Below are 24,037 nucleotides of genomic sequence, written 5' to 3'. Positions count from 1 at the left end.
TCGTGGGTGGCAGATGCAGACGTCGAGAAATCCACAAAACTTTGGTAATTTGTCTGTGTATTTTCTTTTTGTACTTGTAGTAGTGTAGAATGTATGTAATAAAATTTTTTTAATAGAACTTGTGGTGTTTTTTATTTTCTCAAACCTTACACTTTAGTGATACTTTTTTAAAATTAAAGTTGTTTTGTATCGACCAGGGATCTAACCAAGGACCTAAGTCGATCTAATCAATCAGTATATAGATTACAAATTTATTTAATTCATTTTGAACTTTTTCCCGAATCTAAAGCATTAAAATTACGAATTTCCAATATGGTAGTCTTGACGTCTGATAGGATGATGGTAGTAGAGGATTTTAAGTCTCTTTACGAATGTTGAACATGGTTTATTGAAATTATTATTTTTTACATAAATTTAAACATTATTGCATCGATCGGGTATCGAACCGAGGACAGGAATCCTTCGAATCAATATGTAAATTAATGAATAATTTATTTAATGAATTTTGGAACTTTTCCCGAATTTATAGCTAAATAATTACACGATTCCAAGATGGCATCCAAATTTCAAGATGGCGGGGGTACCTCGGTAATAAATGTTAACTGCACTCTAGCGGATAAGAATTAAACTAACATGTCATCAGCGCACTCTCGCCGACGAAAACAAGATGGTGGTCTCCAGCAACGAAGACAAGATGGCGGACATGACGTCATACTAGGTGACAATATATATATGCTTTAAAAAAAGTGGTGGGAGTCAGTCTACCTGCAGCCACCACGGGGGAAGGATCGGTCGCCATTTTTTATTTTATTTTTTGCCCTCACCGGGTTCGAACCGAGGACTCCAAGCTCCGTGTCGTAAAAATATGATTTTTATAAATAATTTATTAAAATTTTATTATTTGAATTTTTTTATAATTTTTAAAAAAAATTTCATTAAAATCGGATAATAAATAAAAAAGTTAAAGATGGCGACCGTAACGGAAATTGCAACGGTGACGTCATCATTCAAAATGGAGGATAACACAATGCCGGAATTTTCGAGAACACAATGACGTCATCCAATATGGCGGTTAGAGATGGCGGATCCAAAATGGCCGTAGGGGTCAAGGTCAAAGGTCAAGGTCACAACCATCCAAGATGACCGCCGTGACGTCACAATCCAAGATGGCGGTCGGCACCTCAGGCACCTCAGCCTGAAGCCTGTTTCCGGAGCCCCATTCCTATACTACTGTTCATATATTTATGGCTTCACTCAGAGGTCTTGATTTTTGATTTTCATGTGAACCGACTTATTTTGAGCAAGTAAATTTTATTATCATTTCTAATTAATTGAACTCTTGTATCTGTTGTGTCCAACATAATTTTACAGTTAGTTAATATTTTGTTTTATTTTTGATTTATAAGTGTAAGCAACCTTGTTACAGATATCATTGGATATGCTTCAATTTTGTTTCATTTAAAATTTAATTTTAGTAATAATCGTAATAATATTCCATATATATTTTTGTGTGTTTAATAAATAATTATTACAGAGGGCAAAGTTGTGGCACATACGTATTGCACAGTCTGACTAAACTCAGTGTAAGTAAAACAATTATGAAAATCTTTCTCTCTAGTGTACTCTAATAGGCTTACTGTTAATACAGACATAAACTGAAGTTGACACTAAATATAGCAAACAAAACATTCAACAGAGCAATTACATTAATCCAAGCAAAATAAAACGTTAAATAATATGAATAGGGCGATCTGAATGTGGGGAGATGGAATTCGTAATATTGCAAAATTACATAAACACTTCAAAGCAAACCTTCACAAACTCAATACACTAGTATGAATACATACCGTTTGATGACACACATACATGAATAATAAATCACTTAAAGGATATATCGAAGCTGGTTTACGTCGCTATCCAGGGATAGCGTACACGAAGATGTGTTACAGTTTAAGATGACCTGTAGCTTCTCGTAGAATGGTGGAAGAACACGGTCTCGTCAGCAACCATCTTCATCGTGTGTTCCGCTCGAATTACAGGTCAGTTCTAGACGATTCATGTGGCTTCTCTTCAGAGGTCCTCATAGCAACTTTTATTGTAGAACAACGTTAACTCGGTGTAAAATTCATGCATTAGCCACATCTTGAGTTGCCAAATTGTTTCATACCTATTCCATTGTAGAAAACCATAATTGTCTTTCACTAGGTCTCGATGTCAATTTATAGGTAATTACGCCGACAGTAATTTTGAAAAATATATAACTTCAATAAATCATTATATTACTAACGGTTATACATTTTCATTTAACTTAAAGTCTTTCTTCAATTACAAATTACACCCAAGTACTTAAACACGTCCTTACACTTCGATCACCCAAAAAGCCAGTCTCTTTTTTTTTTGACGTGACAACGTCTAATAAATCGATGAACGCCGGCTGCACGCACGAAAAAGTGTCCCACTACGGATGTCCCACTACGGATGTGTCCTGTTTGCTCATTGTACGCATGCGTGGCATCTCTCTTCATGCTCATTAAATGCATGCGTGGCATCTCTCTTCCACTCGATTGGAACAACCATCGATTTGACTTTTCAATCATATTTTCGTCGTTTGAATTATTAATATTATGTAATTTAACGATTGTGTACTGATTTTCAGCACAATCGGTACGGTTATTTAAAAGTAATGTTGAATATTCAAATACGTTTTGAACCAACAATGGTGTTGTACAGTACAAAATATAATTCAAATTACACCCGGGATCTTTTGCACAATGTTTTAAAAAATATTGTAACGCATTATAAATAAGTTTTGTGTATTTGGGATGCGTATTTGTTATAAAATCGTGTTATAAAAACAAAATAATATTATTTCCCTACCGTGAACCAAAATTTTTATAAAGTGTATATCGCATCTGAAACTATTCTATTTAAAGAATGGCTTCGTGGCCTGGCGCTCAGCACCGCTAACTTCCAATGCAAAGGTTGTCGGGTCGAATCCCGGCAGCTGCGAAATTTTTTTGTACTTGTAAAAGTAAATACGGCGCACGCAACATTTCAAAAGTAATAAATATATTTGAATTAATGAACGCAAATAAAAGTAAATTTATTAATTAAATTGTACATTTAATTTCACTCCTTTGTATCCATACAAAATAGTGATAATTCAATAAAAATGATTCAATTTTATTCATAAATGTATGCAGAGGTAGATTTTATCATACAAAAGACAGAAAAATTAAAAAAAAAATATTCCTCAAAGAATATAATATTTTTAATGCCTAACTGGTTTGGTTGCAAAAACCTATTACGGCTCAGTCTCAGGCCGAATATGATATTTCCTTTTCTTCTGGATCAATCATTTCATCAAGGTTTTGTTATGACATCACGTTAAACTATCGTCCGTAAACCGACTTTAAAGACAACCAATTTTTTAATTACTTTAACCATAGCACAAACATTACTTTTGTCTTTTCATCATAGAAGTTAAACAACTATTGCATAGAGCAATTAATACAAATGTAATTTCGCAAGGAATTATTATTTATGGTCGGGATGAAAAATAAATAAAATATTCAATTATGTGAGATGTAATACCACAGAATCTGCTCCCCTTAAATGTTTAAATTGTGAACACAGTGAAATAAGTTAAACATTTACAACATACAAATAAAATTTTCAGCTATGAACTTGGAAACAAAACAAATAAGATAATCAACGCAAGTATACACAAAAAAAATTGGTTGTCTGTAAAGTCGGTTTACGGATGATAGTTTAACGTGACAACGTCATAACAAAACATTGATGAAATTATTGATCCAGAAGAAAAGGAAATATCATATTCGGCCTGAGACTGAGCCGTAATAGGTTTTTGCAACCAAACCATTAAGGCATTAAAAATATTATATTCTTTGAGGAAGAAAATTTTTTTTAATTTTTATATCTTTTGTATGATAGAATCTACCTCTGCATACTTTTATGAATAAAATTGAATCAATTTTATTGAATTATCACTATTTTGTATGGATACAAAGGAGTGAAATGAAATGTACAATTTAATTAATAAATTTACTTTTATTTGCATTCATTGATTCAAATATATTTATTACTTTTGAAATGTTGTGTGCGACGTATTTATTTTTACAAGTACAAAAAAAATTGGCAGCTGCCAAGATTCGAATCGACAACCTTTGTATTGGAAGTCATCCATGCTGACCACACGACCACGAGTCCATTTTGAGAATTGTGCAAATTAATAACATTCCACGCACGATATTTGTTTGAATTTCTTTTAACTAGCAAATTCTCTGTTAGACTCGAAATATTTACACGCTCGTGGGCTCATAACTATAATACGGTGTGTGATTTAGTTGATCAAATAATAACTCATGACAAATAATTACCAATTTCATACTAAAGCTTGAAAAGTATCATACCAGCAATAAATATTTAGTTACACAGCTAAAACAATACTCATACAACACTGTTTAAATATACTGATTTACACTAGTAATTAAAATAATACGTACTTATAAGAACGCCATTTCCTTGCGAATATACTCCCGTGGCGAGGTGCACAACAATAACCTCGAACCAGTACGCCGCCACGTGCCGGCCGAGTTCTCTGTACCGTCCGCAACATACCCGAGAGATGCCACGCATGTAGTGGGACATCGGTAGTAGGACATCCGTAGTGGGACATCCGTAGTGGGACAATTTCGTGCGTGCAGCCAGCGTTCATCGATTTATTAGACGTTGTCACGTCAAAAAAATACAATGAATATAAAGTCCACATCTTTAACATGGTAAATCGAACTATGATGTCGCATTCATATCATTATCTTACTGTTTATAACCTCTTTGGATTATCTTAGATCAGAAAATCAAATGACATCATACTCAACACATATTTACACTAACTTCAAAGTTCCAAACAAATTATACATCTACAACTAACAAATCAATATTAACCTTCATATTCTTCAAATAAAAAAATGGAAAATTCATCAAGAATTGACAGAAAACATTCCTAACTAAATCATCAACGTGTGACTCGAATGTCACATTGGCTACCCATCTTCAACAAACAAACAGGTTGACCTCTCCTCGACTGGTACGTTACCTGGGATAGGCTAGAAATCCTGTACTTGAGAAGACGAAATACTTATGACAGCTTACTAAATAATATAATTAAATAATCTCTCAATATCCCACAATATTAATATACAATTACGTTCTTAGCAACAAAATTCACATTCTAATTCCGAGGCTACTTAAACAATAATACCCACAAGCTTATTTCATCCAGCACGAGCTATATATATATATATATATATATATATATATATATATATATATATATAAGTGAGTAGGTACAATACACAGAGTCGTACCGCTGCTCAGGTAACATCGACCTGGCAAAATATATATTGAAACGTGTATCTACGACGCCTCAATATACAGTTAATCAAAATCCTGCAAAACTTTAAAATACCAATCGACTGCAATTCGTAACAGCGATTAAATAACTAGCCTCTTAGTTTTCCTCTTTACATTTGGGTGTAGAGAACTTATTAATATAAACCAGTGAAAACCTAACATAAAATAAATTTCAATAGTAATCGCAGTGCAAAACATAAATAATCTATTCTCAGTACTACTACTTTCCAGATATATCTAGCAACGTTACTTCGAAGAGTTAGGAGCAACTATGTAGGCTCTCAGCTGTGTTATATTGAAATTACCTACAACGTTGTTATCTCCAAGGTTGGATAGCCGGTAAAAAATTTTCCCTAATGATAGCTGTGACTTTATATGGTCCCTCGTATAATAGACATAATTTCTTGGTAATAGCTTCCCAAAACTTGCTAATAGGATTAGTTCTCCGCAATACCAAGTCTCCTACATTGAATTTTCTTATATTCGACGTCTTCTGATTCTTCTTTCTCTGTTCCTCAGCGAATAGTAACCGGGCTTTCACTTTTTTTACGATTTCAATTAAAATTTCAGGAATTTCCTTCTTGTCACGATCTGATAGGTTCTGTTCTAACTTCGGTAACAAATCGGCTGGCATAAATACTGACCTCTTCCCTGTTAATACTTCGAAGGGTGTAACGCCTGTAGAACTGTGAATGGTATTGTTCATCAAACACTCAACTAAAGGTATCTTATTACGCCAACTGTTCTGATTATCATGGCAAAAGGTTCGTAGCATGTTTCCCAAGTTTCACATTTGCCTCTCGACGGGATTACTTTGTGGGTGTCTAACGGAGGAAGTGGTTGGAATTATTTTCAATTTTAGTAGTCCCTGTTACCATACTCTTCCGGTAAATTGCGTTCCTCGATCGGAAATGACTATTGCGGGCAGTCCAATTTCCTCAACAAATTGTTTCAACTTCCTGAACACAGTATCATTGGTAGCGTTCACTATAGGGTATAATTTGGTAAACTTGGAAAAGATATCCATCATCACAAAAATGAATCGTACTCCTGACGATGTTGGCAATGGCCAAATAAATCTACTGAAACCAATTTAAGTGGTCCTTCAGAAATGATAGGTTGTATTTCGCCTACTAAATTGCGGTTTGCATGTTTGGCCTTCTGGCACAAATCACACGAGGATGTTACTGCGGTTATTGTTCTTTGCATGTTGGGCAAGTACATTTGTCGTTTTAAATTTTCAAACAATTTCTTCGCACCTATGTGTCCCAACGATACGTGAGTTTCCTTTATGACATCGTGCACTACCTCGTGAGGTATGACTGGTCTCCAACTATCATCAAAATGAGATTTTATTTAACCATGCCAAAATAGAATTCCTGTTTGTGATATTACATTATCGTGATCCGCGTAGTGTAAAACCGCCTTTAGTTTTTGACACAAGTCATCATTCTCCTGTAACGCCAGTAAGTTTTTAAAGATGTTTTTCAGTACGGCATTGTTTTTCAGACTACTAGCCAATAGGTTAGCGATCAAAAATTCATTGTTGAGAGAGTTTTCCGACAATAATTCTAAGTTTAAATCCGGAAATCGACTTAAAAAATCGGCAACTACATTTTCTCTCCCTTTAATGTGGCAAATTTCGATATCGAATTCTTGTATCAATAGGCACCATCTTGTGATGCGACTACCAAACACTTTCCCTACCTTCAAACAGGTTAACGCCTGGTGGTCCGTGAGTAACTTGATTTTCTCACCCAATAACAGATCTCTATATTTCTGCAAAGACCATACAATTGCCAGAGTCTCCTTTTCAGTTACGGTATAATTATTTTCAGCTTGATTAAGCATCCTGCTGGCCATTGCCACCATTTTTTCAATACCCTGATCATCTAACTGTGCCAGTTTAGCTCCTGATGCGTAAGCAGATGCGTCTGTATGTAATAAGAATTCTCTGCCTGAAACGGGATGATAAATGACGTGTTCTCTAGAAACACTGCTTTTAAATTTTCAAATGCTGTCTGTTCTTTGATTCCCTAGCCCCATACTCGGCCCTTTTTTAGTAGTTCGAAGAGGGGTAGAGACAACTGGGCTATCTGATTACTGTAATTTATATAAAATCCGACGACGGAAAGAAAAGCTCTTAACTGCCTAACATTTTCCGGAACTGGAAAATTCGTTATGGCTTGTAATTTTTCAGGTGCCGTTCTTATCCCAAGAGGTGTCAACACATTACCCAAAAATGGCAGTTCCTGTCTACAGAATATCGATTTCTTCAATTTTGCTGTCATTCCAGCATCTCTTAATTTGGACAACACTAGGTGTATATGTTCGATATGTTCTTCATATGTTTCGGACGTAAATAATATGTCATCGACATATGCCCGCGCAAACGACTTACATTCAGGACCTAATGTATTGTCCAATAATCGAGTGAACTCGGCCACCGCATTACATAAGCCGAATGGCCTAATCTGAAAAAAACGTACTGGTAGTTCTTGAACAAAAATGCGGTATACTGTTTATATTCCTCGTATAACAGAATTTGCTAGTATCCTGCGGATAAATCAAAAGTGGTCAGAAATTTGACTCCTTGATACAAACGTAAGGTATCGCTGGTGGAATGAGGACTCTCACGATCTTTAATAGTGATTCTGTTAATATCCCGTGCGTCCAAACACAAACGGACTGAGTCATCCTTCTTTGATAACACATAGAATGGGATTCGCGTACGGGCTTGCAGCTCTGACAATTGTTCCCCAATCCAACATAAGTTTAAAATATTCCTCGGCTTCTCGGAAATACTTCGCCGGTATGGGATAGGACTTCCTATGGAAGGGTTCACCGGGCTGTACTACTATCTTCGCTTGATACAATTTGTTGAGGCCTGGTTTATACGAAAAAATTTCTCGATGACACATCAACATTAATAGAAATTTCTCCTTTAACACAGAATCAATTACATTGATTTGCTGTACAGCTTCAGCTAAGTCTTCCTCGGATGCTTCTGGATTCACAATCGAAATACTGAAAACACCCCATGTAGTAATTTCTTTCCTGATGAGTGACACACAGTTTTCTGAAAATTGCCATTTCTCTGTTGTTTTAGACACGTGTTTTTGATCTGCAACAGTTATCATTCATCCTCCGAAGTCTAGTACTATGTTGAATTTCGTCAGAAAATCAATTCCCAATATTACTACTAACGCTGCTATTTGTTTCGAGCTACCCAAAACTTCTATTTGTAGCAATGTCTGCTGATTCACTATTGGACTACTAGTTAAGTAGCACCTAATATTTTCAAATACGGTACCAGCAGTATGTGTAACTTTATTCCGGCATTTTTCATCAAAATCATGGTGTCAGTACTGATTAGAGGTGGGTCGAAAAGTATCAACCTGATACTTTAGCACTGATACGCGCCTGTATCAGGATCGGCAAACGAGTACACTTGAAAAGTATCAGAGACTTTAGTATCAGTTCAGAATTCAGCTGGAACAACACCACGGCCAATGAATACAGTACCCGATCGCAGATGACGGTCACTTGGGCGGAGCTTGTGAAAGGGGAGGGAGCAGGAACGACGAATAAGGGATAAAGAAGGGAAAGAATGTAGGGGAGGAAGCGCAGGGGAAGGCGTTGAAGCCTTGAAGGAGAGGCGCAAAGCGATATTGTTACAAGCAGGGCTGCCACTCATGGGTTTTTCCACCCAGATCTGGGTTTTTCCAATGGTGTTTGGGTTTCTGGGTTTTTAAATAATGAATTCCAACAATTCTAGGTTTTTTATAATTTTAATTATTTTTATACCTAAAACAATAATAAAGGTAGTAGCTACTGTATCTGTTGCAATATCTGTTTGATAAATGCAAACAAGTCTATGTGTTTCACACACAAAAATACATATAAACACAAAACTAGTTTTCAAGAAGCTAAGTCGAATATTAAATTAGACACATTCTTCAAAGAGGCTTGCAGAACACAAAACCAATGCAACAATTAACCTTCAAACCAATCTTGTAGAATCAGACTCTGAATAAAGACTAACGTACATGATGCAGTTTTATAAAAACAATTACCTGTTTAAAGGATGCAGTGATGGTGTTTGTTTTGTCATGTATATATTTGTAGGTTTTTTTATGATATGTACTGGTCCAAGAATTACTTTACAGCCATTTTGCTGCAGTGTAATTTTCTTGTATTGGTTGTATTTAACCGTTTTCAGTCTTGTAAGGTAATTAATTGTTTTATATTAAAACCAGTTATGTTTATATTTTTGAATTAGTACGCAAACATTTTCAACGATAGCATTTTAGACGCATCTGGGTTGTTTACCCATGTGTCTGGGTTTTTTTGTAGGTTATCTAGGTTTTTCATGAATATCAGAGTGGCAGCCCTGGTTACAAGTCGTTTTGTTTATTTTCCTACTTCAAAGTACGCTCAGTGCGCAGTGCGTGCACCGTCTCGTTCAATAATAAAACTAATGAAATTTTAATATTAAAAAGTACATTAATACAAGATATAATATTTATATTTGTGCACCTAACAGCTATGAAAATGCAAATAAATTCTCAGTTGACACTAATAACAGATGTAATCAACATATGGACTTTCTTTTTTCGAAAACAATTAGTAACATTTTTTTTATACATTAAAAATTCACGATTTTATCAAAAATAAAAAATAAAAAAAACAGTTAGGTACATTAGTGAGCATACTATATCAATGTTTTTTCAAATGTTTCTTCAGATTAGTCGATGATTTATAACTCAGTTTTTGTTTACACAAATTACAATTAGCAAACTCATTATTTTCCGTGAAAAAATTCCACACAAATGAAGTCTTTTTCGTGCACTTATCCATTCCTTATTTCACTATAAAGATACTAACTACAAAGCATGACAGCCGGCAACAATGTACATGGTGATACACGGCCAGGACGAACTGCAGTGAATGTTGAACTGATTGATACTGGCTGTATCAGGCGGGCATGAGAGTAACAGAGGTAGAGAATTACCGGGCGTGATAAATAATGTATCAGATTCTCCTTCCGGTCGCACGGTCTGCGTACGCGGAGCTTTGTTGCCTCCTGGGACAGTCTGATACAGAAGTATCAGAGACTTGTACCTAGGTACATCACTGTATCAGTATCAGGTTGGGACTGATACCGAAAATTGCTGTCCCAACCCACCTCTAGTACTGATGCATGACACTTCAGCGCCGCTGTCCAAAAGAACGGGTAATTCCACGCTGTTAATTATCAAGACAATCTCTGGACATAATGAATCTTTGTTTTCTACTGGTGTATCGTCATGTCTGTTCAATAGAAATTCCCTCTCGCTTTCGTTCATTACGATCGTACACAAACTATGCTTACCTACTAGAGAGTTTGGTTATGATCTGATTATCTCTCGCAATCGACTCGGCTCCCCTATTCGTTGAATCGATCGATGAATGGAGCCCATCTACATCGATCCCTCTCAGTTTAACGTATTTTGTGTCTGGCTCGGGTTATCGCGGGTGACCAGGGTTGTACAGCTGGATTGTTCGGAAACTGTGTACTTCCGGTTGCCTGTTGTTCTTGATATTGTTTTCCTTGTTGTACATTGTTGTTTGCTGTGTTCCCTGTGTACGAATTCTCGTGAGAATTTTGGCCCTTTCTACTATTTGTTTGGTAATATACTTGCGACGAAAATTGCGGTGATTTTCCCTGCCATTCCGACCTCTGTTCTTGTGTGTTATGCGACTGTTCGGCTCGTTCACGATTATTTCCTGTGTGACTGCGGTTTCCTTGCGTAACCGTGCGTGTTTCTGAATCTTTATATTCTCCCTGTCTCAATTGACCGTTTTCGTCATCCTGCTCATTGGGCCTACGGTTATTCCAAAATTTGTATTTGCCTCTGTAACTACGATTATCTCGGAACGGATGGTTGTACTGTACCCTAAACGTATTAGCTTGTGGCGGACGCTGATTTGTGTGGTCGTTCATTTTATGCTGTTGTTACCAGTTATCGTTCCTACGATTCTGCCAAGGCTGATGTACAGATCCTGGATGCTGATTGTGGGTCCTGTCACTGCTGTCTTTCTGCAAATTTGGCTTATCTAATCTCTCTAGCCTGTCGTAAACTAATAACTGCTCATTGAAATCAGCTATTCCTTAATACTGTCTTCCTGACAAATGAAGTGGGTATTTGACAGGTAATTGCAACAATATTAACGCTATGAATTCATCATTTTCCATTTGATGATCAATTTATCGCGTTCTTTCATAAATTTCGCTAATATGTGACTCAATGTTATGGCTTTTCTTAGGATAAAACTTTTCTGAATAGAGTTGTATCCTTAAATTGCTCTGTATTTTCGTATTCCAGAATTGTTGTAGAAATATATTCTGAAACATACTGTACTCATTTACCGTCTCTCGTATTATTTCCCACCAATAATACGCCGTTTGCTTAAGGTAATTACTAACCAATTTTAATTTCTCGTGGTCCGTGAAAGTAAACATGTTACAGTATTAGTCGAACTTCATTAAAAATCGATTAGGATTCTCCGTACTTTTACACGCATACGTCGGTACCACGTCCAGCCATTTCTTTGTTGGGTTGTGTAACGCTATCAGTGGATCTATGACTAGCTGTGTTCCGACATGACTGCTCGAAGCATTGACAATATGGCCTCCTCAAATACTTCCTACGCTAGTACTTTCTGTTATTCGTGTATTACTAGTATCAGCTACTACTGGTGTCCTAGTTACACACGCTGTATTATGTGATCCAGTGGCGAATATAGGTTATAATTTTGGGGGGGGGGCCCAATATGACCGAGCTTACCATCATTTATGCTTGCTTTTTTTTAATCAACATCATTTAATGATTATGTAAGTTTACAAAGGGTTTTTAGGAAAGTTTTAGGACTAAACAATATATTTATTATTTATATTTATTTATGTTTTCGGTTATTTTTATAACAGAACTGCATTGATTTTTTATAATATAATAACACGTTGTTTTGAAAAACGTGCGTATTTAAAATTAAATTGTATTCACGTTTATATTAATTTCCCTTTTCCCTTTACTTTTTTCTTTTTTACTTAATGTGTTACCTTTTTTTAGTAAAGATTTTTTTCCCTCTTGTCCCAACAACCCAACAAAAGTAAATTTTGTACAATGGAAAATAATGTTGGTTTATTATTTTTGAGCTATAAAAAGGGTGTAATGATGTAAATAAATTTTAAAAATTCGCTTTTTATGTAACGTTTACAAAACGAAGTCCAGATTTCTTGGTTTACTAGCAAATTTATCAAGTACTTCTTCATCGCTTATTTTAATGTCTCTATGGATCGAAAGTAATGCTAATCCATCAAGCCTAGTTTCTGATGTGGTATTTCTTATGTAAGTCTTCAATCTTCTTAAGCTTGAGAAGCTTCTTTCTACGGTTGCGACAGAAACAGGCAGAACTGCTAACAGTTTCAAGAGATTATAGTAATGTTAGGGAAGAAAGTCTTGTCACACTTTTCTAGAGAACTAATGGCTGTTTTGGGAAGATTTTCTGATTTTTCCTGACTCCACTTTTCTTTCCACAACATAAACTCACTTTGCACGACCTCTCTATGTGACAAATCATCTTCGTAGAAATTGAAAGCAGCTTCCAATGAACATAAATCTGTTTTGATACAAAATCCTGGAAGGATTTGTTGTAAGGATGCAACTGTATCCTTGTGAGATTCAAAGCGTTCTTTCAGTGAATTACAAAAATCATCAAGGTAAGGTACATAAACAGCTCGTCGGTAGTATTCTTCTTCTGTGCTGTAAGGGACGTTGCTGCGGGCTGTTTGAAGGCGACAAACTCTAGGAATCTCTTCTTTAATGTCGAGTTTTGTAGAAAATTCCTTTACTTGAGAATACAGGGATTTGAAGTTGTCATTGGCATTTTCCCTTTGTTTAGATAGCAGATCTAAGACACTTAGCAATGGCTTGAGAAAGAACTATGTTTTTTCTTGTAATTTTACTTCTAACGTAGTTATTTTATTGTTCAAAATGGTGTTAGCCTCACTGCATTTTCTATTTTATCGGCAAATTTCGTTTTGCTTTCCTCCACTACTGTTGGAATGGTGTCCTCTATGGCCAAAAGTCGGTCGTTCACCAGGCTAAATCTATGGTCGTTTTCTTTGTTTGTTTTGTCTATGCTGACGCGTAACCTTTCTGTGTCGGCAGCTAATTTTTCTATGGACGCGTTTAAATGTGCAATGTTATCTAATATTTTGCGTTTATCCCTTTTTATTTTTTTCCTCATTTCTTTCCCTTTTTTCCTCTGCCTCGCGTTTCATTTCTGCCCTAGAGTTCGCTCGGCTACCTCTTAAAAAGTATCTCTCCATAGACAGCAAATACCTGTACTAACCTTTCGAGCCCCACATTGACGCGACAATTTCTACAGAGTTAGTCTCTAGTTTGGGAGACCAGTAGTATAGTTTGGGGGCTCCGGGCACAGGGTTCAGGGTGAGGTGCGAGGTGCCGAGCCACATCTCTGACGTCACGTCCATCTATGACGTCACGACGGCCATCTAGGATGAGCGTAACGGTACACAGTGTAACGGGACAATTGGTACCATGACCATGACCTTGACCCCGGCGGCCATTATGGATCCGCCATCTTGGATGAAGTCATTTTGTTTTCTCGAACATTCCGGCATTGTGTTATCCGCCATTTTGAATTATGACGTCACCGTTGCCATTTCCGTTATGGTCGCCATCTTTAAAATCTTTATATATTATCCGATTTTTATGAAAAAAATTTTAAAATTCATAAAAAAATCCATTTAATAAACTTTAATAAAAATATTTAAAAAAACAAACTGTTATGACACGGAGCTCGGAGTCCTCGGTTCAAACCCGGTGAGGGCAAAAAAATAAAAATGGCGAACGATCCTTCCCCCGCGGTGGCTGCTGGCATACTGACTCCCATCACTTTTTTTCAAAGCATATATATCGTCACCTAGTATGACGTCATGTCCGCCATCTTGTCTTCGATGCTGGAAGCCATCATCATTGTATCGTCGGCTAGAGTGTGCTGATGACATTTTAGTTTCATTCTTATCCGCTAGAGTGCAATATTCAATTATTGCTGTGACACCCGCCATCTTGAAATTTGGACGCCATCTTGAAAATCCGTAATTATTTAGCTAGAAATTCGGGAAAAGTTCCAAAATTCATTAAATAAATCACTCATTAATTTACATATTGATTCGATCCGCTGCTGACCTCGGTTCGATACCCGATCGATGCAATAATGTTTAATTTTATGTAATAAATAATAATTTCAATAAACCATGTTCAACATTCGTAAAGAGACTCTAAATCCTCTACGACCATCATCCTATCAGACATCAAGACCACCATCTTGAAAATCCTTATTTATTATCCGATTTTAATGAAAAAAATTCCAAATTCATTAAAAAATTAACTTATTTGAATTCTGTTTGATTAGATCGACTTAGGTCCTTGGCTCGATCCCTGGGCGATACAAAACAACTTTAATATTTTAAAAAAGTACCACTAAAGTGTCAGGTTTGAGAAAATAAAAAACACAGCAAGTTCTTTTAAAAAAAACTTTAATTACATAAGTACTACACTACTACAAGTACAAAAAAAATACACAGTCAAAGTACTAACGTTTTGTGGATTCCTTGATTCAAACAGTCTTCTTAATGGATGAAGTAAGTCTTTTACATGTTCGTAAATGTCTATTCAGTTTATCAGGTCGACATACTGGTACACCGCAATTTTCACACAAAGACGAATTATCGACTTCATTAAAAGGACAGTGATATATTTCGTGTCGTTGTGCACATCGAATATTTGCCAATGTTTTGTTACAAAATATACAGCTTGATTCCGATGAATGTACAGCCAGTCTATCGCAATTCCTGAGGTGCCGTTTTAATCTTCCATATTGTACAAACTTGCGTAAACACCTGTTGCACTGATATTTAATGCGTTCAGAGTTATTACTACAATTGTGTATTACATGATCCCGTAATTTCAAGTTTTTGATCTTCTCACAGTACGTGCAGTCGGGTGATGGAACACCGCTGGATGCTCCTTCCTTCATCAATGGCACTGGAATTGTTGACAACCATTGTAACACTGCTGACATGTTAACTTCTGAAGCCGTTGAGGTCTGCTCTGCAGAAGATGTTGCACGCGTCGAAATCTCCTGCTGTGCTGAGAGAGCAGGTGTAGCTGTAGACATCGTTGTCATCGTGCTCTGCACTGATGATGGTAGACCTTCGATCCAGGTTGGTGTAGATAGTGGTAATGATGCCATCGAGTTCTCAAGAATAGCTAGATACCGGTCTATTATGTTATACAAGTCTAACTATCCGATCCGTTCATCACCGCAGTCAGAGACGGACTGAATTTCATATCGCCAGGGTCTCACTTATATAGTCTCATAAGCTGGTACAACACATGAGTCAAAACAATAACCATATTCATTATACTCGCACTTAACTTTCTCGGAGCATTTTTTATAATGAAGATGTAAGCTATCAAGACGTGAAATTAGTTTATTGCACTTATTGCACTGAAATTGTATTCTTTTAACATTATTAGAACAACTGCTTCTTTCATGTCTGCGAGCATTTAAGGTGATAGTAAATGATGCGTCACAGTATTTGCACTGACGCAATGTATGCTCTTCATTAGTGGAAGTATCCATTGCTGATGATGAAACTTCGGATGATGGTGGTATCACATATGTTGAAATCTCCTCCAATGTTGACGTCGTCGTCGTTGCCAACGGGATCTGCACCTTCTCCGTCGTAGCTGTCGTAAAGGTTCCCGTAGACGATGGTACAACCTCCGAGTTCGATGTTAAAGTCAGTAAAGATGCCATCGAGTTCGCAAGAACAGGTAATTACGCGATTTATGCACCAGATTAAACAAACTATGTGATCCTTACACCGCCGACGTCAGTAACAAACTGAGCGTCCTGCTGTCTAGGACTCGCTTATATACATGCACCGTATGGAATAATATGCTAGTCAAATCAAGAACCATCTGCAATAATACTAGAGTCAAAACAAAATTAAAAATAGAAGGACCATCAACGAAAAGGCAGCACATTTGGAAACACCGTCAACGAAAAGGCAGCACATTTGGAAGCACCGACAACGAAAAGGCAGCACATTTGGAAGCACCGACAACGAAAAGGCAGCACATTTGGAAGCACCGACAACGAAAAGGCAGCATATTTGGAATCACCGGCAACGAAAAGGCAGCACATTTGGAAGCACCGACAACGAAAAGGCAGGACATTTTGGATGCACCATCATAAAGGCAGCACATTTTGGAAGCACCATCGAATAAGGAAGCACATTTAGAAGCTCCATCAACAAAAAAAAAAGGCAAAAAGGAAGCACAAGTTACGAGATATAATTCTTAGATAGAAATCAGAATACAAGAAAGAAAAACATTAAATTTTTATAATTTAAATTATTTATTTTATTTCTTTACATTATACAAATGCAAGTAAAACAAGCCATTATTGTATGTAGCCAGCTTTCCTCAGTTCCTTGAGTATGAAGGATATTTCTTTAATGCACGAATAGTTTCCTGCACAAAGCGAACCATGTAGAAGTCTTAGCCAGTCAACCAATATATTTGGATCTTTCCATGATGTGTAATCATTCTCTTCTACCACCATTTTCCTTGCACGTTTATAATAAATATTATGATCTCTGGTGTCTTCCGTTTTACCACCAACCTCAGGGTAACATTCATTTTTGAGACGGTGATCATCACAAGCTTGATCAGATTTATTTAATATATCACGTCGTTTCCATCGTTTCGGTCTCAGGACACCGCCACATTCTTCGATCTTGTCAGCTTTAGGTGCTTCATCATAGTCTATGTCTTTGTCAACAGCCTCAGAGTCACTGTAACAATCACCGTAGAAGGAACCGTCTTCACCCAATTTACCGTAATAATTCGATGTTGATGATGTTGAAGTTTCTTCATCGTCTTCATGCTTCCTTTTTAGGAGTCCATCATTTTTACAAAGTAGGAAAGATCTACTTGAATTCGGCTGGAATATATTCTCACTTTTCACGTTAAGGATTCTTCCATTGTCTTCATTCTTCCGTAAATCATCAACCTCCTTCAATTTAAGTTCTTTGTCGAGATCGGAAGAGACAAGAAAATTATTGTCGTAATGCAGATCACTCTTCCCTAGTCTAGTAGATTCATCGTTGTCCTCTAGCTTGTACACAGGCTTGGCGTTACAAGTTCTGCCATGTCTTTTTAGGCTCTCTCTCCGCGTAAACGACTTGCTACATCGAACACAACTTATCATATTGCGCAGTGGATTTTTAACACAGTCATTCTTCTCGTGTTGTATTTTATTCTTTCCCAAGATAAACTCTTTGCTGCAAAACTTACACCTATGTTCTTTCGATACAGCGCCAGATCCCAAATCGGAATTCATATTAGTAACTGAGACTAATGCCAGATACCAATTGAGTGTTTTAAATTAGATCCATTACTTAAATAGAATTTTTTTCATATTTCATCAGCGAGATTTAATATATCTCATGCAAAAGTACTTTATGCATGTATTTCTGCTTTTCAACAACAGATGTCACCACATGTTGCTTGCAGGTAAATAATATTTAGTTATTTTATGCGGGATGCAGGATGCTCACTAACGATCGCAAAAGAAGGATGGCTTCGATAGACTCCAAGGAGAAGGACTGTTTGGTTTATATTAAATTTAAGTGTTTGTTGTATCCATAATTTTTCAACTTGCGCCTTAGGCGTCTTACAACCTCCTAGTTGTCAATATTTGCTCCAATTATATTTTAGTGCCTACAGTTTTTTCAAACTTTAAGATCACTTTGTAGTCTACATCTAGCTGTCATTCATGCCAAACAATGTGAAAATATATTTTGAAAAGTAGTTTAATAATTCAAAGTTTAATGGTGTCAAAAATTCTCATGTGATAAGATATCTTGGAAAGTATCTTAGCTTATGCAACATTTTTTCTTACGGATTAAATGGTGTTCGGTACATTTGGAATCAATAAATTCGCACATAATTTATGAGTTAATATTTAGAGCTCTTAAAACCATGAAATCGTGTTACCAATTATCGGACGTCGTGAGCACAGACAACGCGAGGGTGATAACAGCTGTGATGTCCACTTGTGTCGATGTCTGGCTACGTTTGGAGCACATATTTAGTCGTTGACAGGCTGAGTATTTCATTGCTTCTGTATACGCAGGAGATTATTCTTGCACAGATGAGATTCAAGTCTTCTACGAAGCGGGATTCATAGAATAAAAATATTGATATATTGGTTAAACGATTCTTATATTTGTGAGGTAAATAAAAATAATAAAAGAGTATTATATATTTTTCCGTGATCTACTGAAACATATGGCTTATATATTTGAACGAATGCGCGTCCAAATGTGCACCCTTTTCGTTGAATGTGTTAAATGTAGTCACGTCTGTAGTCAATACTGAATATTTAATGCTACAGAACCTAATGGTCTTGTAGCAAGCATAAAACATATTTCAGGGATACTTGGTTCTATAGTAACCGTAAAACATGCTTAGTTAGTTGGTCAATTTTCTTGTAAAATCATACCTTATAGCTGGCAGTTCGGATAATCTTGTATTGTCTGCTGGAAATAGATCATTGATTGTTTAAAAGGTATGACAAGTATAAAAAAATAACTTGTGTTTCGGATACACTTAGCCCATATGTCTGACATTGTATATGACCTGGTTGAAAAGTTATGTCGTGTATCGAAAAAGGTCTCTTGGTTCAGAGACACTTATCCTATAGGCTTGACCTTGGACATTAATTTGATGAAATAAGTTTTAAGTATCATCGAAGAAGGCCTCATGTTTCGGAGATACTTTGCTTATATGCTTGTAGTTGGCACTCTAATAATCATACGGTGCACATATTATGGCCTTTAGGTAGGCATAATGGTAAATAATAACATATTTATTTAGTTGGTCAGTTAAATTGTATAGAGTCTATGGTCTTAGTAATGAAGGTTAATACAATTGCCAAAAGGTAATAGGAAATAAATTAATACATGGTATAAAGTTTTCATTGCTTTGGGCACGGACAGTGGATCGAACGGAGGACAGGAATCCATCGAATGAATTTATTTATAATTAGGTACAATATCGCTCCTACTACGAAATGTTTTAAATGATATCGAGACAGGGAAATTATTTCTCATTATTTTGACACAAGTGACATTCAGGGTATTAGGCGGCCATAATTGATAACACATCATGCTTCATTCGTGAGAGTCACCGGTTAATTCTCACAATTAGGGATTTCTTAAACATATGAGCAAAGAGAAGGTGACCAAATGGTGCAGATGCTGTTATATTTTTAGAGTTTTCTGTCAACTTAAACAAGCGTGTATAAGCGTGGGTAGTAAAACTCTGCCATTAATTTACAAATCACACTCTTAACTAATATTTCTACTAAAAGTTGGAATGCGCAGAAAATGAGAATATAGGTTCTATATAGGATTTAAACAATTTGTAGTTAGAAATTATTCATTACTTTATGTATTCGCATAGATTGCCAAGAAAGCCAACTTCTTTGAAATAGGACTAAGGCAAGAATGACGTCAGAGACTGGTACCTGATAGCTGGGGGCAGCGCTTCGACGCGCCATGGCAGGCTTAGAGGCGACCAGAGTCCTGAAAGGTGAGTCCGACCCCAGCAGTGCCGTGTCCACAGGCTGTGGCCTGAAGTCTGCGGTGAAGGAGAAGTTAGCACCGCCCGGGTAGGGCTGGGGGCTGAGCAGTGCTTGAGTCGTCTGGGCGTACACAGGCGAGGGATTGGGTGGTGCCGCGCTCCACTGCACCTGTACACACACCGGCCCCACACCTCACTCTCCGCTGTCTCCTCACACCGCGCTCCACTGCCCCTGTACACACACCAGCCCCTCACCTCACTTTCCGGCTCCACTGCACCTGTACACACACCGGCCCCTCACCTCACTCTCCGCTGTCTCCTCACACCGCGCTCCACTGCACCTGTACCACACACCGGCCCCACACCTCACTCTCCGCTGTCTCCTCACACCGCGCTCCACTGCACCTGTACACACACCGGCCCCTCACCTCACTCTCCGCTGTCTCCTCACACCGCGCTCCACTGCACCTGTACCACACACCGGCCCCACACCTCACTCTCCGCTGTCTCCTCACACCGCGCTCCACTGCACCTGTACCACACACCGGCCCCTCACCTCACTCTCCGCTGTCTCCTCACACCGCGCTCCACTGCACCTGTACACACACCGGCCCCTCACCTCACTCTCCGTTGTCTCCTCACACCGCGCTCCACTGCACCTGTACCACACACCGGCCCCACACCTCACTCTCCGCTGTCTCCTCACACCGCGCTCCACTGCACCTGTACACACACCGGCCCCTCACCTCACTCTCCGCTGTCTCCTCACACCGCGCTCCACTGCACCTGTACCACACACCGGCCCCACACCTCACTCTCCGCTGTCTCCTCACACCGCGCTCCACTGCACCTGTACACACACCGGCCCCTCACCTCACTCTCCGCTGTCTCCTCACACCGCGCTCCACTGCACCTGTACCACACACCGGCCCCACACCTCACTCTCCGCTGTCTCCTCACACCGCGCTCCACTGCACCTGTACACACACCGGCCCCTCACCTCACTCTCCGCTGTCTCCTCACACCGCGCTCCACTGCACCTGTACCACACACCGGCCCCACACCTCACTCTCCGCTGTCTCCTTACACCGCGCTCCACTGCACCTGTACACACACCGGCCCCTCACCTCACTCTCCGCTGTCTCTTCACACCACGCTCCACTGCACCTGTACACACACCGGCCCCACACCTCACTCTCCGCTGTCTCCTCACACCGCGCTCCACTGCACCTGTACACACACCGGCCCCTCAACTCACTCTCCGCTGTCTCCTCACACCGCGCTCCACTGCACCTGTACCACACACCGGCCCCACACCTCACTCTCCGCTGTCTCCTTACACCGCGCTCCACTGCACCTGTACACACACCGGCCCTTCACCTCACTCTCCGCTGTCTCCTCACACCGCGCTCCACTGCACCTGTACACACACCGGCCCCACACCTCACTCTCCGCTGTCTCCTCACACCGCGCTCCACTGCACCTGTACACACACCGGCCCCTCACCTCACTCTCCGCTGTCTCCTCACACCGCGCTCCACTGCACCTGTACCACACACCGGCCCCACACCTCACTCTCCGCTGTCTCCTCACACCGCGCTCCACTGCACCTGTACACACACCGGCCCCTCACCTCACTCTCTGCTGTCTCCTCACACCGCGCTCCACTGCACCTGTACACACACCGGCCCCTCACCTCACTCTCTGCTGTCTCCTCACACCGCGCTCCACTGCACCTGTACACACACTGGCCCCACACCTCACTCTCCGCTGTCTCCTCACACCGCGCTCCACTGCACCTGTACCACACACCGGCCCCACACCTCACTCTCCGCTGTCTCCTCACACCGTGCTCCACTGCACCTGTACACACACCGGCCCCTCACCTCACTCTCCGCTGTCTCCTCACACCGCGCTCCACTGCACCTGTACCACACACCGGCCCCACACCTCACTCTCCGCTGTCTCCTTACACCGCGCTCCACTGCACCTGTACACACACCGGCCCCTCACCTCACTCTCCGCTGTCTCCTCACACCGCGCTCCACTGCACCTGTACACACCGGCCCCACACCTCACTCTCTGCTGTCTCCTCACACCGCGCTCCACTGCACCTGTACACACAACGGCCCCTCACTTCACTCTCCGCTGTCTCCTCACACCGCGCTCCACTGCACCTGTACACACACCGGCCCCTCACCTCACTCTCCGCTGTCTCCTCACACCGCGCTCCACTGCACCTGTACCACACACCGGCCCCACACCTCACTCTCCGCTGTCTCCTTACACCGCGATATCACTGCTACCAATGTCCATCAGCCGCAGCGTCTCCTGCTTCAAATCCTCATGGCAGGCCAAGTTTCTCCGCTGCCTGCCAGATACAGCCGTACAGGTACACCCGTATGCATGTTTATGTTGCATGCCAAACATACATTTACAGCTCTTTAAAGAATGATTCGAAAACGTTTTGGTTGCATTAAGATTGTTAACGCTTTAGTTATATTTACCTATTTATTCATACTGTTTTCCACATTTGAAAAAATAATCTTACTAATAATATATATAGTCACAATTGTCATCATATTAATATATTTTTTTACCTTTACAATTTTTGTAGAAGTTTCATGCAGTTATTATAATAATGTTAAACTAATATTTTTGAAATTGTTAAAAAAATTTTATTTCTGAAGTTAATAAACCCATACTTCACTCGAAAGAATAAAAAAGCTACCGAGTAATGAAACGTTTATTTAATTCTAGATTAGAGATTTTCTGGCAGTTTTATATAATCTGTTTGCACGACAAATTTTATAAAATATAGAGATAATATAATTGCACAATAATTATAACTGAACAACTGCTTATAGCAGAAAACACACACACATATTTATGTATATATATGTAAGTTATATATATAAATACATATCGCAAACCCTCAAGAAAAGTGACACAATTTAAAAATACAATATTTGAGATAAAACTTAAATACTTAGTACTTTAAATCGTATATTTAAAAAGTATAATCTTCTTTTATTTTTCTGGTAAGTATTTATGGTAATAATATCTATTATGTTGTATAGAATAGTAAATTGTATATGTAGTTTTGCTCTCATCGAATGTGAAATTTTATCAGGTAAATATAGGTTAGGTCTTTGAGTTATGACGTTTTATTGCTTTTCTACAAACCACTTAACGCCACTTTACAACCCAAAATAATATATCTCTCAGGCAAAATTACAACTAAAGTAAGAATAAAAAAATTAAAAACAAATTGATATTCGTTTATTAAAAAAAATACAAATTGCAAAATTATAATTTAGTAAAATGAACGTAAGTTTAAAAAGAAAATAAGTAATCCTTCGTTTAAGGTAGCTAACACAGTGTTAAAAGGTTGGGTACTGATGTCCCACGTTGCCTTGAAAAACAATTTGCAAACACGCACGTTTACGTTGTAGCTAAGAAACAAGACGCATAGATGATACATTGGCGCGGCTTGTTTTTCGTAGCCATACTTCTACAGATACATTTTCGCTGGGATTGCAGGCTGTCAAGTAGCCAATATTTGGTAAATTTTTCGAGCATTTTAATTTCGTATATTGTGCTTGAGCATTTAAGTTTAAATTGTTCACTGCACGTTGGACTACCCTTCTTGCAGCCATTTCTGTTTTACGAATTGATGATGATGTATAAGGTTTTCCAGTTCTTCGTTGAAGAGTTGCTTTAGAATTTTTCCTCTGAACTGGATTTGCTTTCCTCATTTTACATTATCTCTTGTAATATCTTGGGAGCTGTCCGATACTGCACCAGCTGTCTCGTTAGTAATATATGATAATATAGTCCTCTCCTTATCCTGATGAGGACGTGTTTTTAGT

The 24,037-nt window shown here is 38.6% G+C and overlaps 1 protein-coding gene across 1 annotated transcript in view; it reads right to left on the bottom strand.

Annotated features, from left to right (window-relative positions):
- The window catches only part of LOC134531231 (protein glass), a 663,482-nt gene that overhangs the window by 174,450 nt on the left and 464,995 nt on the right, over window positions 1-24,037 (bottom strand). Inside the window, exon 5 of the mRNA XM_063366906.1 lies at window positions 20,110-20,334. Within this exon, the coding sequence (XP_063222976.1) occupies window positions 20,110-20,334 (225 nt within the window). The remainder of the gene's footprint in view (window positions 1-20,109; window positions 20,335-24,037) is intronic.

The sequence above is a fragment of the Bacillus rossius genome, chromosome 3 (genome assembly GCF_032445375.1).
Source record: "Bacillus rossius redtenbacheri isolate Brsri chromosome 3, Brsri_v3, whole genome shotgun sequence".
Taxonomy (NCBI): domain Eukaryota; kingdom Metazoa; phylum Arthropoda; class Insecta; order Phasmatodea; family Bacillidae; genus Bacillus; species Bacillus rossius.
Note: the sequence above shows the minus strand (reverse complement) of the source record. Positions and strands in the feature narration are given on the sequence as shown.